This window comes from Trachemys scripta, chromosome 5 (genome assembly GCF_013100865.1).
Source record: "Trachemys scripta elegans isolate TJP31775 chromosome 5, CAS_Tse_1.0, whole genome shotgun sequence".
NCBI classification, from domain to species: domain Eukaryota; kingdom Metazoa; phylum Chordata; order Testudines; family Emydidae; genus Trachemys; species Trachemys scripta.
In genome coordinates this window covers 78,246,894-78,265,145 of record NC_048302.1, presented here as the reverse complement: position 1 = coordinate 78,265,145, position 18,252 = coordinate 78,246,894, and the positions used below count along the sequence as shown (strand labels likewise).

At 40.2% G+C, this 18,252-nt stretch overlaps 1 protein-coding gene across 5 annotated transcripts in view; it reads right to left on the bottom strand.

Annotated features, from left to right (window-relative positions):
• Positions 1-273: 273 nt before the first annotated feature.
• The window catches only part of TRAPPC11 (trafficking protein particle complex 11), a 41,213-nt gene continuing 23,234 nt past the window's right edge, over positions 274-18,252 (bottom strand). For 3 of the 5 annotated variants that reach the window (XM_034771542.1, XM_034771541.1, XM_034771543.1), the window contains exons 19-30: positions 17,063-17,218; positions 16,378-16,565; positions 15,505-15,653; positions 13,989-14,110; positions 11,101-11,220; positions 10,763-10,828; positions 10,499-10,655; positions 5,932-6,043; positions 5,223-5,314; positions 4,534-4,667; positions 2,920-3,087; positions 274-1,303 (exon numbers count right to left, since the gene is read on the bottom strand). In XM_034771542.1, the coding sequence (XP_034627433.1) occupies positions 1,259-1,303; positions 2,920-3,087; positions 4,534-4,667; positions 5,223-5,314; positions 5,932-6,043; positions 10,499-10,655; positions 10,763-10,828; positions 11,101-11,220; positions 13,989-14,110; positions 15,505-15,653; positions 16,378-16,565; positions 17,063-17,218 (1,509 nt within the window). In that variant the 3' untranslated portion in view covers positions 274-1,258. The other 2 variants (XM_034771546.1, XM_034771545.1) reach the window with 2 other exon arrangements.

Genomic DNA, 18,252 nt, shown 5'->3' with positions numbered 1-18,252 from the left:
GGACAGATGGCTAAAGACAGGTAGTGTTAAGAAGAACACACAATATCAGTAATGAAAGGGGTAGGGAGATGCAGGCAGCTCATAGCTCTGGAGGGGGTATGCAATAAGAAAAGTTTAGGAACCTCTGCCCTAAAGGATGCTGAAGGCAGACATAAAAGAGAATCAAGTCCAGAATCTTATCCACTAAGCCACTGGACCACACTGGACAGTTATCCATTACATACAAATCAATATAATTGGGAAATGAACACATTCAACTCAGTTTCACAAATATTCAGTTACAATAAGTCATTTAATATAACTTCACTTGGACAATAAATACGATAATTTCCAGGAGATCAAAATTCAGTTGTTTAATCTAACTATTTAGAAAGTTAAACAATGGAAGATTTCACAACAATTTTTATTTACATGATTTACTGTGAATATTTTAAATACCAGCTTGTGAAGCTACACAAGGACGTACCTCTAAACGGACATACCAGAATACTGCCAAAACGTTTCTTTGTCCTGGAAGCAGTGCATTTTTAACAATTCAAACCTTTCAGGTTAATGTTGGATGGTACAACTGTAATTAATGAAGCTATTTCCAAAGACTCCATATTTTACTGACTAGTCACTGCTGAGTGAAACATTTTGAAGTACAGCTCACCTGGTACAAAGAGCCTTTTAAATTAATGACTCTGCTTAAAGCATTAGGAAGCCACTCAGTGACAACAGATCCATTTGTAGTAGTCTATAAAGTCATTTATAGATCTGAGAGTCCAGGCTGCTGCATACTGTTCTACCCTCTGAATATAAATGGCAAAAAAATAAGTTTCTATCAGATACGATCACTTTCAATGCTGTAAATCCTGATAACAAAAAGTACAGACATTGCACCTCAAGCCATCATTAATGAAGAAAGTGGCACTTCTCTTTTTTGGGCAAGTGCACCTGGTTTTCTTCATTTTCATTCTGAAGACATTCCATATAATACTACTTCTTAAAAGCATTTAAGAGTCATGAAATTAACTTGAAGAGAAAGAATGTTCATGTTAAACAGAGCACCAACTTATTCCATATATTTATTCATTAGTGAAAGTTTATGAAAAACTAAATGTTTAAACATTAGTTCTGCTGATAGCTGTCATAATTGTAATTTAAAAATAAAAGTTGAATTCGTAAAGTTTGATCAAAGCTATGGTTCAAAGAGCAAAATTTTATATATTCTGTGCAACATCCCATTTCCTTCTAGTGCACAAGTCCATGTCTGCAATTACGCAGCTGCGATAGAAGTATCATCAGCTTGTCGACCTTGTGGCTTTAAAGAAAAGAAGAGTCAGTATAAAGATTATATATAGTTATGAAATTTATCTAGCAACGTTATCATAAATGAACAGGATGTTACAATGTCTAATCAGTGCTGTATCTTTCCTAGCTTCAAAGTATTTCTAATGGCAGCACAAAAAATATTGTGATGTTATCTACATTCAAGTCTTCTAACTTTCCCAACTGCCTCCATAAGCTCTTCAGGGCTGGAGCCATATCTTTATATGTGTTTGTATAGCACCTAGCATAGGACCTGACCTTGATTGGACTTTCTGGGTACTACTGCAATACAAATGTTATATTGATAATGATGCTGATGATAAATACATGCATGAAGCAGGAACAGCCCCAGAAGGTTCTAGGATAAGTTTGAAGTGGGGTCCCTTGGGAAAAGGAATATTTTAAGAGGAAAAGCATGGATGTGCACAGGAGCATACAAGAAAGAACATTGGGATTCTGATGAGTCCAAAGAAGAGAAGAAAGGAATTAAAAACCTAGGGAGGTTCTCTTGTAAATGCTCAGAACTCCTTTCCCTGGGGGTGCAGACCTTTGTGTTGACCTAACAGCAAGTCTCGATGACTGATCTAGGAGAGACATTGATTGACAGGGTGTATAAATAATAAATTCCACCCAGCCCTCTTAGCTGCAGTAAAATTGGAGGAATGCAAAGACTGTTTGCAGGGAACAGAGAGAGGATTATAGATGTTCGAACAAGCCTTTCTCAGAGATACAAAGGAACACTTCAGGCCTCTCACTCAACCTTTCCTATTGGAGCATAAGCAGTAACACAAGATTCTGTAAAGGAAAGACTCAAGGCTAGCTAGCTAGCAAGCACTGTTTTGGGTAAAAGGCTTTAAAATAAGTGGGAAAGGGCCAGAAAGATTGCATGAAACCTGTTTGGCATGATGGGATGAAATGCAATTTTCAATCATCAGGTTTTCATAATATCTGAGTAGCTGCAACATTGTAGAAAAAGTCTAGTATAATAAATTTCATTTGCGCTTAGATCTTATCATCTCTAATAGTAACTTAGATTCAGAAATATTCTGGAACCCCACAAAACCCATCACATGATGAATACTCACACTTCACTTTCTCCAATCAATTCTCACTTGAGTAATATAAAATATAAGATGGGGTGGCAGATAATAAATGAAAACTTGGAAATATTCTAACCAAATGCAGTTCCACCAATACTCAAATGCAGACAGAATTTTAACTGAAGCTTTAAATTGAATGACTATTATCCTTCTAGTCACAAGATATTATCCAAATGTTCTGAAAATGGATAATATCCTGTGACCAGGAGGATAACAGTAATTCAGTAAAGTAATTCTGGATGGTTTTAAGAGCAAAGTGCCTGTTGCTCATATAGCAACACAGAGCCCACACAGAGTCCCAGTGAAGTCCATGGTCTCCATGTACACACAGCGTTGTGCCTGTGCAGCTTAAAGCAAGACAAGTCTGCTCTCTAGTTAACTGTCCATTCAGTTAATCTGCTAAGAGTAGAGCTGGGGTTGCAGTTCTCAAAAGCAAAATAAATCCCAAGTAAATTCTGAAAGAATTCATTCGTTATAAAGAGGCCAAAAGCCTCCATTAGAATCTTACCTTTACAAAAATGTGCGTTGGTATGAATCGTCTGAGCAACTGATTAGTGAAGTTTGGAATCCGCAGCAAGATGATATTAAGAGATGGTAACTGCTGATATCCAGCCATGAGAGGGTAGAAGTTGTATAACATTTCCTGCTGCGTGCCAGGAAGGATTCGCAATCGTATCTAAAATCATGAATAATTCCAGGAAAGAAAGCTGTTTAATATAAGTAAACATTTGCACACTCCAAAGTTAAAAATGATTCTCTTAAATATTCTCTTTAATCGGTTTGACTAAATATTCAAAATATTACAACTCTCTCTTTTCTACCCAACTGCACACACTGTATCATATGATCAATATGAATTTCCTCAGCCTATCCAGAAAGTCATAATTAGACACCTCTAAGAGGACTTATTTTCAGTCCTAAGATTAAAAAAAAAAAAAAAAAAAGCTTTGGATGTGCATGTTCCTCCAGATATATTGCTCAGTCTTCAGTTCACCATGTCTTAAGGATGAGTATTTACTAAATAACTCTAGGGTAATTTGATCAGACTATAGCAGAGTTGATAGTAAGCTCAGAGCCGGCTTTAGGAAGTGTGGGGCCGATTCGAACAGTTTTGACGGGGCCCCGGCAGCGATGACTGAAAAAAAAAAAAAAAAAGAAAACACGTAAAAAAACATGTGGGGCTTGTACTCACCGGGCGGCACTCGTAGTCTTTGACGGTTTGTTCTTCACTCGCTCCGGGTCTTTGGTGGCACTGAAGGACCTGCTGCCGAAGTGCTGCCGAAGACCCAGAGCGAGTGAAGGACCCGCCACTGAAGTGCCGCCAAAGACCCAGAGTGCTGCTGGGTGAGTAAAAATTAAAAAGGAGCCTCTAGCCAGGGAAGGGATTCTCGGCCACTTGCCCCCACCCCGGCGGCCCTGCCACTAGGCGCGGGGCCCTCTTAGGCGCGGGGCCCGATTCGGGGGAATTGGTGGAATTGGCCTAAAGCCGGCCCTGAGTAAGCTAATAGGCTATCACAAGGTAATATTTGAGAGTCTACCATTCACTTAGGGTAGCCCGTATTTGTTACGGTGTACTGTGTTTCTCTTTGATTCAAAGTGAGAGGGGAGGGAAAAAGGGAAAAAAAAAAAAAGAAAAAAAAAAAAAGAAGAAGAAGATGTAAATTTCACAAGCCTTGTTTTGGTAGACAGAAATTTAACTGAGCTGGGAGTCAGATTTGTTCTGAATACAGTTACAATTAATTTGTTTTTAATATTTCTTTTCCTATTTTACAGTAAAGTTACATTAAAAACATTTCATTTTTAAATACCATTTATATAATCTAAAGCAGTGGTTTTCAACATGTGGTCTGTGGACTGTGGGGGCTCTGCAGACTATATCTAAGGGGTCTGCAAAAGGTTGTTGTTACCATAGAAAAGTGGTTTCCAAAACTTGGGGTCCAAAGACTATGTCTAAGATTTCCAAAGGGATCCACACTTCCATGAGAATTTTGTTTTAGGGGTCCACAAATGAAAAAAGGTTGAAAGCCACTAATCTAAAGAGTATGTTGAAGTCTATTAGAATAGTTTAACAGTGGTGTAAAAAGTATCATCATGCAGTAGTGACAAAGAGGACAATCTGTACCTGTTTAAGACCAGAAAACATGAAGGCATCGCTTGGCTCCACTGATATTTCCACATCCTGGACTAAACTGGTCTTGTTTTGCAGGTGATATCTGACAGGTAAGGATTCTCTTACTCGACCAAATGATGGCAGATCTTTGGAGACAAAGGGATTGAATATAAAGGTTACATAATCTGATATGTAAATAAATGTCTTGGTTTCACATACAAAAACCAAGTCTCACTCAATAAAAGTAGAAAGGTTTGCAAAAAGTGGCACAAAACTCATTATCTATAGTACATCTGATCAGATGTTTCAGGAACAAATCATGAAAATATGTTGTAAGTTTTCAAATTTAATAGAATCAGCTCTAACATTAGAAAGCATTGAAAGATATCAGAAATTACTGTTACAAGACTAGTTCTATGTATCACAATATTACTTATCTGCACTAATTGAGGGGGCGAAGAAGCAGTACAAGCATGGATTAGAATGACTAGAGAACGGGCAGGTACTGCATGGGCAGGGCTTTCCCCTCCAGCCCTATTCTTACAGGAGAAATATGGCCATCCCAGGTCTGTGGCAATAAGGACAAAAATGAGCCTACGGACCAAATTCTGCTCTGAGACATACTTATGGGGTTTCACACCTTGAGTGAACACTCCATGCATGCAGTCCAGGGCTAAATATTTCATGCATGTTAATATTACCTGCATTAACATGGAGTGGGATGCTCTCTACAATCACATGTGGTAGAGTGATCACAGTACAGACAACAGGTACACTTTCCACAGCTGAATTCCTATCAAAGAAAACACCACATGTAGACTGCATTTATATTCTTGACTACGCCAACAGAATATTGGGATCAAGCAGCAAACCAGCAATATTTACAGCAATACCAACAGTTCAAAAAGGAGAAAAGTGTTATATGAATGTTTTTATTACAATAATCTTGTAAAAACATGTTAACATCTAGAGAAGACAGATGTACTTTACAATGTCTGCTCTAAAAACAAACCCACATACAGAAAGCTGTCATTGAGATGGAAAAAATATTAGGTTCATTTATTTTTTTTTGGTTTGACCATTTAAAACAGTACTTTTTATACAGCGGAAGTGTTCTTTAACTTGTCTTTCTTCCTCCCCACATGTGAAGTACTCTTTGGCTTTAGAAAACTTAAGAATTAGTGTAGGAGATCAGACAGTTGAAAACTTAATAAAAATGTAAATATCACCATTTGGATGCAATTTCAGCAGTACACACATTTTAAAAAATGGTTCCTACCGCTTTCAACCAAGATGATTCCACTCTGAGGATTAGTAAGGGAAGAAGAAAAAGCAAAATATATCCTCCCGACCACCCAGACCCTAAGAAAAGCCATGAACTGCTTTAAAAACCAAACAAGGAATCCCTACCTCTTCCAGGAGATTACATAACGTCCGGTAGCCACTCCACCTTGAACATTAGTAACTGATGGACACCGAAGGCAAAAGCATTCACTAGCACTCTCGCCTGTCTGCAAAACAACTATCAGCAATATTCTGTTTAATTTTAAAGTAAAAGACACACTGAATATTAGCACAGAAACCATCCAGATCTAAAAAACTAAAGTTAGTAATACATACAGATTATATATAAATTTTAGGAATAAAGGTGTTGTATATATGCAATATATACAGTCTGAGGGATCCCCAATTAATTCACAAACTGTACATGAAAACATTAGAGATAATGAGGTGCTCAGTCAGCACAGTAACGGGGCCTGTCACATGGTCCCTGGGCACTGTGAGTAGAGCTGGGCCCAGTGCCCCTGTGTAGAGCTAGTGAGCACAATCCAGCCAATTAAAAGGGGCTGGGTTACACCTGGACCTATGAAAGGCAGGAAATGAGAGGGGGAGGAAAGAGTGACGGAGACAGGCTGTGCCTGGAAAAGGGAAGCCACAGTGGAGTGGAGGTAACTCTGGTGGTGGGTCCCTGGTGCAAGAGGCCAGGTGTTCTGGAAAGCTCCAGGAAGGGAGCAGAGCTAACTAAAGCCTGGTCTATTCTACAAACTTAGGATGAGGTAAGCTGCCTTGCATCAACCTACTTGTGCATGTGTCTACACTTAAATTTGTCTCCCACTGAGGTAAGTGGCCTCTTATGCCAACATAGTAACACAACCTCCCCGAGCAGCATTTCGCCAAGGTTAACGTACAGAGGTCAACACAGCACACAGACACTGCATTACCTATGTTGACCCTAACAGTCCTCCAGCAGCTTTCCCACCATGCCCCACGCTGACTGCTTTGTCACCATTGTGAACTCTACTGCCCAAGAAACCTTCAACCCGTGGAAAGGTTTCCCCCTTGGCTTCACAAATATTATGCAGGACACAGCAGGCGGCTATTACGATTGGGATATTTTTCTCCCTGAGGTCCAATCTCGTGCATAAACAATGCCAGCATCCCATCAGTCGTCCAAAAGAACATTCAACTGTCATTCTGCACCTGCTGAGCTGGTAGTTGAATTGTTCCTTGGTGCTGTCAAGGTGGTTGGTGTATGGCTTTACAAGCCAGATGAGCAACAGGTAGGCTACAGATTACTGTTGGGAATGTTGAAATGCCAGGATCACTATTGGCATTTCAACATTCCCAGCAGTAATCTGCCAGTTGAGAAAAAGTTCCTCCTTGCAGCTTTCTGAACAGTCCTGTGTTCTTAAAGATGTGAGCCTCATGCACCAGACCAGCCCACACGGACGTGGTGAAGTGTCTCTGGAGATCCACCAATGCTTGCATAACCATAGAAAAGTAGCCCTGTATATTGATATATTCTGTGGCAAGGTAATTTTGTGCCAAAATAGAGATATGCATGCCATATATTGCTCCACCGCAGTTTGTGAACCCAACTGCTGCAAATCTATCCACTGTGTCCTTTACATTGCTGAGGATCACAGTCCCATGTAGGAGGTGATTACTGGCCCTGCACACTTGCATGACAGTGGCACCCACAGTGGATTTCCCGACTCCAAATTGCTACTGGTCAGTCTAGAATCAGTCTGGTGTTTCAAGTTTCCACAGTGCAAAATCACCACTCGCTTCTCCACTGTCAGCACAGATCCTTATTTTCGGTCCCTCCCCTGGAGGGGTGAGGCAAGCTCAGCCCATAGATCCATGAATGTTGCCGTAAGCATCCGAAATTTCTGCAGCCATTGCTCGTCATCCCAAGCCTGCATGACGATGCAATCTCACTAGTCAGTGCTTGTTTTTGAGGCCCAGAAGTGGCGTTTCATTATCTGCAACTTCTTTGTGAATGCCACCAACAACCTTGAGTTGGTTCTTGCTATGTCCTACAGCAATCTGTCCTACAAGAAATCATTATGTTCCCCACTGATTCAGTTCTTCTTGCAGCTCTGCAAATACTGCAGGATCCCGTGCCCTGTGTTTCAATGCTCATGACAATAGTGAAGAGCCGTGCAAGCTCCATGCTTCTGTTGGCAATAGAGAGCGAGGGGGGCCCGACGGGTGTGTGGGATTTTGAAAAAACAAAACAAAAAAACTATTAAAATTATGGGATACAGACGACAATAGGGGGATGGAGACAGTTGCAAACTGGGAATTTGACCCCATGCTCCCAGTCTCCCCAGTGCAACTCCTTTCGGCCCCACCATGCATTGAGAAGATTTCCCAAAAGACTGCGTGCTAGAGGGTTGCAGGTTGCATACGAGGATACCTATCCATGATGCACTACACTGCATTGATACAAGAACACCTGGTGAGTACGCGCACCGCTGACACAACAAGCCAAGCATACATACACACAAGCAACACACTAACTGCAGGAGCTTTATACTGACGTAACTTGTGTCAACGTAAGTTTGTAGTACAGACATGGCCTAAGATTGGGAAGCTGCCAGGAGCACCAGAAGTCCCTGGGATGAGTGACCCTGAAGTTTGAAGCAAAGGAGTGAGTAAAAAGACTGTTTTGTTTGTTTTAAGAAAATAAACCATCTTAAAGGAGACTGGGCATGGCAGTATGTGCTTGGAAGCTGGGGAGAAGCCCTGCCCTGTGACAGGGCCATAGAAATATGATGATTTGACAGATGATAGAGAACCTTCTGAACAGAACCATGGAATATCCAATATCCACACAGAGCAGACAGAATCTCCAAGTCACATTCAAAAGAGTAAACTGCACAGTACAGCTGATTCAGACTCAGGAATTCCCTTCTGTTGTAAATTCCAAAAATTTGAAATGTTTTTATTCGGTTTCAGAACCTAAAGTAAAAATTTTGACATTTGCTGCAGAAAGTAAATCGTTTTGGGGAAAAAAAACCAAATCGGTTTGTTTTGGAAGTTTCTAACCAAACTAAAAAAAAAAAAAAAAAAAAAAAAACACCACTGGCTTTTTCATGTGTTATTTTTAAACCATTTTAAAAAATGTAGTTCAGTTTTATTTTTAAAATGATTAACAGCTGCTGCTATTTAGAGCGCTTATTGTATTTTCTTGTTCAAAGACAGCCATCGTTCGGGGGTACTAACAACTGCAGCTACTTAGAGTATATAATTTTAAAATAAAATAAAAAGCCACAGGAGCCAGGGCTGCCAGGCTTCCAGGGAAGCTGGCTCCCTGAACTACCTTGGGAGCCAGAGAGCCCAGGAAAGGGAGCCAGACAGGGAGTCCTGGCTGAGCTGTGAACCATGGAAGCTACTGCTCTCCAGCAGCCAGCCAAGTGGCTGTGCAGGGAGCCTAGGAAATTAGTTGGCAGGTGGGCTGCCATGCCAGCCTGGATTCTGGTGAAAGTTTCAACAGAACTGGCACGTTCTTGTGGAACACAGATTCCATGAAATCAACCAACCAACCAACAACTGCAGTCAAAGTTTTTGACTGCTCTACTGCACAGTCCTCAAATTTATCTATCTCAGAAGGATGGAGAACATTATTGTTTAACTACAAGATATTCTAACTAATAAGGCAGTATTCAATACAGGATGGAGAAACTTCTTGCATGTTCTTCTAAGGCTAGTCAGAATAGATTCACACACTATTTCATGTCTGTGTGTGTCCTATGTATGGACTTGTTTAAAATTTCATTCTATAGAGGTACAGTATGCACATTTCAAAGGGCATATGTAGTACATGAAAGCCAAAAATTGTCAAATGCCTTTTCTCATGAATGGCTGATTAAGAGGCTGTTCTCTCTGGTGCTTCACTTGAGATATGATGTTTAGGATTTTGGCTACTGACCTTTTATTTCCATTTTACTAAAATTTAGAGAGGGGAAAGAAGTTTATTTGGATTTTTTTGATAGATATTTTTAGCTCATTTTAAAACAAGCCTATTTAGTTCATGCCTGAGATATTCAACAGAACCAGAGGCAGTTCTTTCTCTCTCTTTGTAAATAGCTCCTGAACACAAAGAGCGTTGGTCAGTCAATTCATTTGGCTCATGTACCGAGAATGACAGCTGTACAAAACTTGAGGGTGGCTCCATATAGCAATACTCATCTTTGAAGAAACTGCTTTATATTTCCCATATTAATGTTACCTTTCAACAAATAATGTTTTTTAAAAGATTATTAAGAAATTGCCAGCAGTTTTAGAGACTTTCATATAAAATTTTAGAATTTATATAGTAGTGAGAAGTCAGTCACCACAACCACTTTCAGAAAGCTGTGCTAAGCAAAATTCTACCTAACTCAATCACACTCTGTATTGGTCTCTATTCTAATTCAGATTTGCCACTGTCTAAAGTAGATTTTTCCATGCTTCTCCATGCCAAATAACCAGGAACAGCTGAACAGGGTACAAACAAAGTTTCACCTTTAACTTTAATTTTTTTCCCCCCTTTGTGAGTTCAGCTCAAAGTGCTAACATTACTTCAAATAATTTAGAGAAACTCCAAATGAATGTGTCAATAAGGTATTAAAATGTATTTCTTCCCAATTCCCACTCCATTCTCCTCAAAAAATCTTATTTAAGAAGCAATAATAATCTAAATTCTCACCATTCTCCACATAAGATTCCAATTGGTCTACTGGTACCATGGAAGCTGAAAGTTGTAGCTGGCTAGTTATAATAGTGAGAGCCCAAGGTGAAGCACTCAGAATGTCTGTCATCAGTAAAAAGGGTATGTCTGCAAAGACTCTGTCTAAGTGTTCAAACTACCAAGAGAAGAAACAAAGAATGCATCAATATTTTAGTGGTCATGTTTGGTTTACTCAGATTTTTGTGATTCTAAGACATGTCAATCAATTTTCAAAACACATACCTTTGAAGAAACAAATTTAACAGCAACATCAAAGGGCAATACAGTTTCTATAGTCACAGTTTCATCCTGCATGGAGGGGGAAAAGATTGTATTAAATTTCAAATCTAGATATTGACATCAGGTTACAGGTGACTGAATTCATCACCACCTGCCCCAGCTCTCTCCAGGGCATCATCTGCTTTGGCCCTCCACTGAACGATGGGCAGACTGTGGGCATCATTGAAATTAGGCTCGTTCTTAAAATCATACACAAGTAATCCAAATCCCTTAATCATTTCATATATAAACTAACATGAATTGAAGAGTCATTCCAAATTGCTGAACTCAACAGATCATACCCTGTGACACCTGCAGATTATCTCTTTGTCTTCAACAGTAGCACTGATTAAATAGGAAACATAGACCAGAAACATCCTGGTACCAACTGTTCCACAACGAATGTATACTGCTTTTTCCAGCTGTAAAATATAAAGATGAAATTAGTTAAATACTACTCAAAATGCAACCAGCAAGTCCAAAGCTGCCCTTTCATTCATTTAGTGTACCTCAGTTAACACAGAGTAGGGGAACCACAATGGACAACAACTGCTTATCTTCAGCACTGGCTACTGGCAGCATAAAGTGTGACACCAATACAAGAGTAGCACAGCTCTGGCAATTCTACTAGATGTTCTCCTGCTACTTACACTAATAGGCTGGAGCCAGTACTAGGTGTCATTTGCTGACATTGGTGTCAAGCTTATGGAAGCTTGTAGCTATTACAAACTACAGCTGTCAATTAATTGCAGTTAACTCATGTGATTAACTCAAAAAAAATAATCATGATTAATCGCAGTTTTAATTGTACTGTTAAACAATAGAATACCAATTTAAATTTATTAAATATTTTGGATGTTTTTCTACATTTTCATATATACTGTATTCTGTGTTGTAATTGAAACCAAACTGTACATTATTTTTATTACAAATATTTGCACTGTAAAAGTGATAAACAAAATAGTGTTTTTCAATTCACCTCATACAAGTACTGTAGTGCAATCTCTGTCGTGAAGATGCAATTTTTTTGTTACATAACTGCACTCAAAACAAAACAATGTAAAACTTCACAGCCTACAAGTTCACTCAGTCTACTTCTTGTTCAGCCAATCGCTAAGACAAACAAATTTGTTTACATTTACAGGAGATAATGCTGCCCGCTTATTATTTACAACCTCACCAGAAAGTGAGAAGGCATTTGCAAGGCACTTTTGTAGCTGGCATTGCAAGGTATTTACCTGCCAGATATGCTAAACATTCATATGCTCTTTCATGCTTCGGCCACCATTCCAGAGGACATCCTTCCATGCCGATGAGGCTCATTTAATGCGTTTATTAAATTTGTGACTGAACTCCTTAGGGGAGAATTTTATGTCCCCTGGTCTGTTTTACCTGCATTCTGCCATATATGTCATGTTATAGCAGTCTCGGATGATGACCCAGCACATGTTGTTTTAAGAACACTTTCACAGCAGATTTGACAAAACACAAAGAAGGTTCCAATATCAGATTTCTAAAGATAGCTACAGCACTCGACGCAAGGTTTAAGAATCTGAAGTGCCTTCCAAAATCTGAGAGGGATGAGGTGTGGAGCATGCTTTCAGAAGTCTTAGAAGAGTAACACTCCAATGCAGAAACTACAGAACCCGAACCACCAAAAAAGAAAATCAACCTTCTGCTGGCGGCATCTGACTCAGATAATGAAAATGAACATGCGTCAGTACGCACTGCTTTGGATCGTTATCGAGCAGAACCTGTAAGCAGCATGGACGCATGTCCCCTGGAATGGTGGTTGAAGCATGAAGGGACACATGAATGCATCTGGCATGTAAATATCTTGCAACGCTGGCTACAACAGTGCCATGAGAATGCCTTTTTTCACTTTCAGGTGACATTGTAATGAAGAAGTGGGCAGCAGTATCTCCTGCAAATGTAAAGAAACTTGTTTGTCTGAGCGATTGGCTGGACAAAAAGTAGGACTGAGTGGACTTGCAGGCTCTTAACATTTTCATTGTTTTATTTTTTAATGCAGTTTTTTGGTACATAATTCTACATTTGTAAGTTCAACTTTCATGATAAAGAGATTGCACTACAGTACTTGTATTAGGTGAATTGAAAAATACTATTCATTTTTTTTATAGTGCAAATACTTGTAATCAAATAAATAAAAAGTGAGCACTGTACACGTTGTATTGTGTTGTAATTGAAATCAATATATTTGAAAATGTAGAAAACATCTAAAAATATTTAAATGATATTCTATTATTTGTTTAATTGCTCAATTAATTGCGATTAATTTTTTTAAATCACTTGACAGCTCTAGTTCAAACCGCATGAGTTTTACAGTATTACTCTGTGGAGAAGATGTAGGAAGACAATTACTCTTAGCAGCAGACATTAATTGCTGTCCATTTAATGAACCCAATCCTTCTCCCTTCCTACCATCACCACCATTAAAAAAAAGCAGTGTGTCACTCAACTCTGTATTCTTATAAGATTTAGCACTCAGGCTGTTAAATTATCAGTACAGCCTACAAAGCTTCCAGTGTGCACTTATAGAAAATAGTGTGATTCTTTAATATTTGCCATCTCCTAAATGATATGTAGCACATCAAATTCAACCCACAACCAGAAGAGCTAGTGCATCCTGAACTCATTCTCCTCTTTCAAAGTGGGGAATGAAAATTGAGTATTTCCTTTATCCCCTTCCTTCTCTTTAGCTTTATATCACAATATGAAATCCCTCTAATGTCCACTCTGTGCCAACCACCTTAATTCTGTGAGACTCTTCAGCACGCTCCGGTACCTAAACTTAACACTAAGGCAGTAATAAAATCTTCTGTCTGTCAAATACACAGTTGAGATAACTTTGTGTTAAAGGGTTCACAGTTCAGATCAGCCTCCTTGGATTATATTAATTAGATTGCTTCACTCTTAGTATCACACATAGCCCCCCACCCCATTCCATTGAACTAGCCCATAGAACTAAAAATGTAAGGAAGTCAAAGGCTCATCCCTTGAATAAAACAACTGCTGCATTAAATAGAAGCCCAGATACTAGGCATCATCACATCTGAAACTAAATTGTGGTCCTGATATCTGTATGAAAGTGTTTTTACTAGCCAATGTTCATTTTCAGTTAGCTATTAAACATTTTCCTAATTGGAGTGGGGGCAGTAATTAAATTCACCTTTTCTCCTGGCTGTAAATCTCCTACAGGGATATCAGGAAGTAATGCAGGATAAGAATCGTCACAGATTTCTGTTCCATTAAGGGTCACATGAGTTTTCTGAGTCAGATTGGCATCTTGCCCTAGAATACAAATGTACTGTTTTTATACCCACATAATTTTCTGTTAATTTATATGTTGTTTATCACCATGACAAGCAGGCACTATTTATGCATATTAAGGTATGCATCACAAAAAACAACCACCACTGCTACCAGACATATACCTCAACCAAATGAGCAACAACAGCAAGACACAAAACTACAACATGGATGCATCACAGAAGAATTTTTTTTTTTTGTACACAGATTGATGGCCTTTCAGCAACCTATGCCAATGGGTGAAGGGGGTTGGTGGGAAATGTACAATTCATAGTTATAGGGGTCAAATTGTGAACAAGATATCCTTTATTTATTTTAAATGAACAAGGTCTTCCATACTTTAAAAACACTGAACATATGTAAGACCCAATTTGTAAAAATTCATGGGAGTCTTGCTCAATTATGGGTTGACTGGGTTTACAAAGACCATGACTTGTTATGAAAAAATCTCAGAAGTCACATCCTGTCACACGTCATGGATGCCTTGTCACATGGAAAACAGTCTTTCCTATAACAGAGGTGTTAAATTTTGATGGTTCTTTTTAAGTAATCAGCAAGCCCATAAAGACCTCGTGTATCAAATTATCAGACTCTGAGTAAGGGGGAACGTAGATATGGTGTCAGACACTCCATTATGAATCTGATCGAAAAACTTCAATGAAGTTGATCAGTGGGAAGGATCCCATTTCTATGGCCTTTGGATTAGACTCTGCATGATCGTGTATTATAATATATAGACAAATGCATTTTAGCAGTTATCCATACAAAGCAAAGTGTATTTCTCAACCACTACTGTCATCAATAGGTATAACATCAAGAATTCAAAATCCAAACTAACAGCATGTAACTATGTGAAGCTACCTGGAATGTAACTTTTACCCTGTCCCATAATTTCAAATGGGACAGGATTGGTCCCATGTTGTCCAACAGAAAAATACAAGTGTATTTGAAACATTACTTTTAAATCTAATTCTGTAACTGAAACTTGCTAGCAGCTCAGCTAGAAAAATCTACCATCTGTTTGTTGTCAAAAGTAACTTTACAGTATTGTTAGATCACGAGAAAATTCTCTTTTAAATCCCTCCTTAAAACCTGACTTTTTTGTTGATGCCCACAACACACTACTGTCTAGTATTGGTTAAGCTGGCAACCGCAGGCGAATGAGACCTTTGTTACCACTCATTTCTTCATACACCTCTGTTTCCACTATAGTCCTGTCCACCTAACCCCCATCCTGTTTAGCTGTTAATTGACCTATCATGATTTGTGTAAATCCTAGATTTAGAGTGTGTGCTCTCTGTGGCTTTGTGTTAACTCTTTGTACAATAACTAGGACAACAGGACCCTTAAGATGCTACCATGGCAGAAATAAATACCTGGTTTTAAACCTGCCGTGAGCTTCACATCTTTGGCAACTGTCTTCTCATGTGACTGGACTGTCACAATCAAACAATACATTTCATTAGTCAGGGCAGGAGGTTCATGCTGGAGAAGAACAGAAATATTTGGCACTCTAGAAATGATCCTTTAATCAAAAAAAGAAAAAAACTGGTTAGTTACTCCACATTTCTTCGATGGCTCAATTTTTAGTTCATTTTAGTTAGGATTAAAGTTGCCTATTGCTCAAATGAGAACTCCAGGGGAGATATATCCTGTTTCACTAGTCTCTGAAATGCCTGAAAATCAGTGGCACAGAACACTGGCACATATCTTATTAAAAATGACTGGGGGCCCAGTAGGAGTTGGGAGCTCACATTTCTGTAACCAGAGATACAGAATCCCACATTAAACAACAAATGTTCTGAAAGTGAGGATTTAATTCTTCTGAAAATGTCCAGTTAGTATTAAAGTTAGTAAATAGAATAAAAATTATTTCCTTGTATAGCAATTTCAGGCCTCTTTGTGTATTTATATACTGCTGTAAATAACTCTTCCTTGTTTGTTTTACCTGGAAAAAAAATTGGAGAGGATGAATAAAAGGAGACTAAAGCCTGTTTGGACTATCTTTGGGCCATGTCAAATGAGATATTGAGATCAACCTCTTCCATAAGCTCTAGCTCTGTTCTTTAACAAAAAATAAATAATAATAATAATGATGAAGATTATTGACTGGGGGGTGGGAAGCAGGTAAGTCAGAAAATAAATCCTTAAGAGCTACTTATTTTTCTTTTTATTTCTTTTACAAAGATCCAATACATATAGGAGATATTTTTGATGTTCACCATTACGCATTTTAAACGTTTACCTACATAGTGTTTGCCTGAATAGTCAGGCTGTCCCAATGAACCTCATTATCTGGAAGTTTAGGTTGCCGTTTGAAGGAGCGAACTGCCTGCAACGCTTCTTGAGATGAAGCAGCATCCCCTCCTCCTCCACGCCAATTCAGAATCACGCATCTGCCAGTTTCGGTGCCCAGGATTAAATCCACAGAGGTGATCTGAAACATGTTTATTCAGATAAAACTTTCCCCCCACTTCCTCCAGTCATTTTGCAGTACACACACACACACACACACTTGCTTTATATATAACATACATACATACATACCCCTAAAACTGCTTGCAGCACAGGAGATTAAAATCTCAACACACTCTACAGTCCAGGCAGTTTCACTTAAGCAACTGTGGCAGTATGGGGATGCATGTGTGCAGACATATATTTCTGTGCACGCGCGCACACACACACACACACACACACACACACTCTCTCTCTCTCTCTCCTTTAATATGAAGCTCTTGGTATTTTTCACTCCCTCCTGTCCATTTTTCTACTCAGTTTTTTGAAGTGGGTGCCAATCTTGTAATGCTATTTACAAAACAAATTATATTTAAATATACACAATATGGTGACATTGCTAACTAGTAAAGAATTACAGTCAGTCAACCTTGCAATTTTGAGCTTGAAGAGCCAAACCTGTGAATCTAGATAACTAACCTCAACCTTCTTTCCCACATCTTCACTTTTTGCAACAAATTTGAAAGTGAACTTTCTTGTTTTACCAGGGACTAGGCACACTGGTCCCTGGGATGAATATTCCAGAATGTCACTTTTCTGATATGCTTCTTCTACCACACAGTACTGATTGTATTCCTATAGCAAGTGAGAAAAAATAAGTTATCCTGTTGCTGAGATTATCTATATAATGAATGTTGACAATCTGTGTTACTGGACTAAAGTTGAAATTCTGTTAGAGCTCTCTGCTCAGGGCCGGCTTTAGGAAGTGCGGGGCCAAATTCGAACATTTTCGGCGGGGCCCTGACAGGGATTACTTTAAAAAAAAAAAAAAAAAAACACGTAAAAAACACCTTTCATTTCTTCCATGTATTATTTACTTTCCATAACTATATAAATAATAAAATTAAATGTATGTGGATGCATGCTAAGCCTACCTAAAGTTATTGACACACACCCCGGGACCCCTGCCCCATCCACCCCCCTTCCCTGTCCCCTACTGTCCCCTGCCACCCCATCCAACCCTTCCTCTCATTCCTGACGGCCCACTGGGACCCCTGCCCCATCCAACCACCCCTTCTCTCTGTCCCCGACTGCCCCTGGAACCCCTGCCCCTGACTGCCCCCCACCGCCCAACCCAACCCCTGCTCCTTCCTGACTGCCCCCCCAGGACCCTTGCCCCCATTCAATCCCCCTGTTCCCTGCCTTCTGACCGCCCCAACACCCCCCCACAACCCTCTGAACTCCCCTGTCCTCTTCCAACACCTGCTCCCTGCCCCCTAACCGCGCTGCCTGGAGCCGCTCGGCTGGGTCCGGGTCTGCTCGGTCCGGGCTGGGTCCAGGGCCGGGTCCGCTCGGTCTGGGCCTGGGGCGGGTCCGCTCGGTCCGCGCTGGTGCCGGCGCCGCAAGGCCCCAGCTGAGCCGGGTCAGAGCCACTCGGCCAGGTCCATGTCCGGGCCGGGCCGGGCCGGTGCCACTTGGCTGGGGCCGGTGCCGCAGGGCCCGAGCTGAGCTGGGCTAGAGCCGCTCAGCCAAGTCCACGTCCGGGCCGGGGCCAGGCCGGAGCCGCTGGGGCCGGGCCGGCGCCGCAAGGCCCGAGCCAGGCCAGGCCAGAGCCACTTGGCCGGGACCGGGCTGGGGGTGTTCGGCCGGGGCCAGACCGGAGGGAGCCG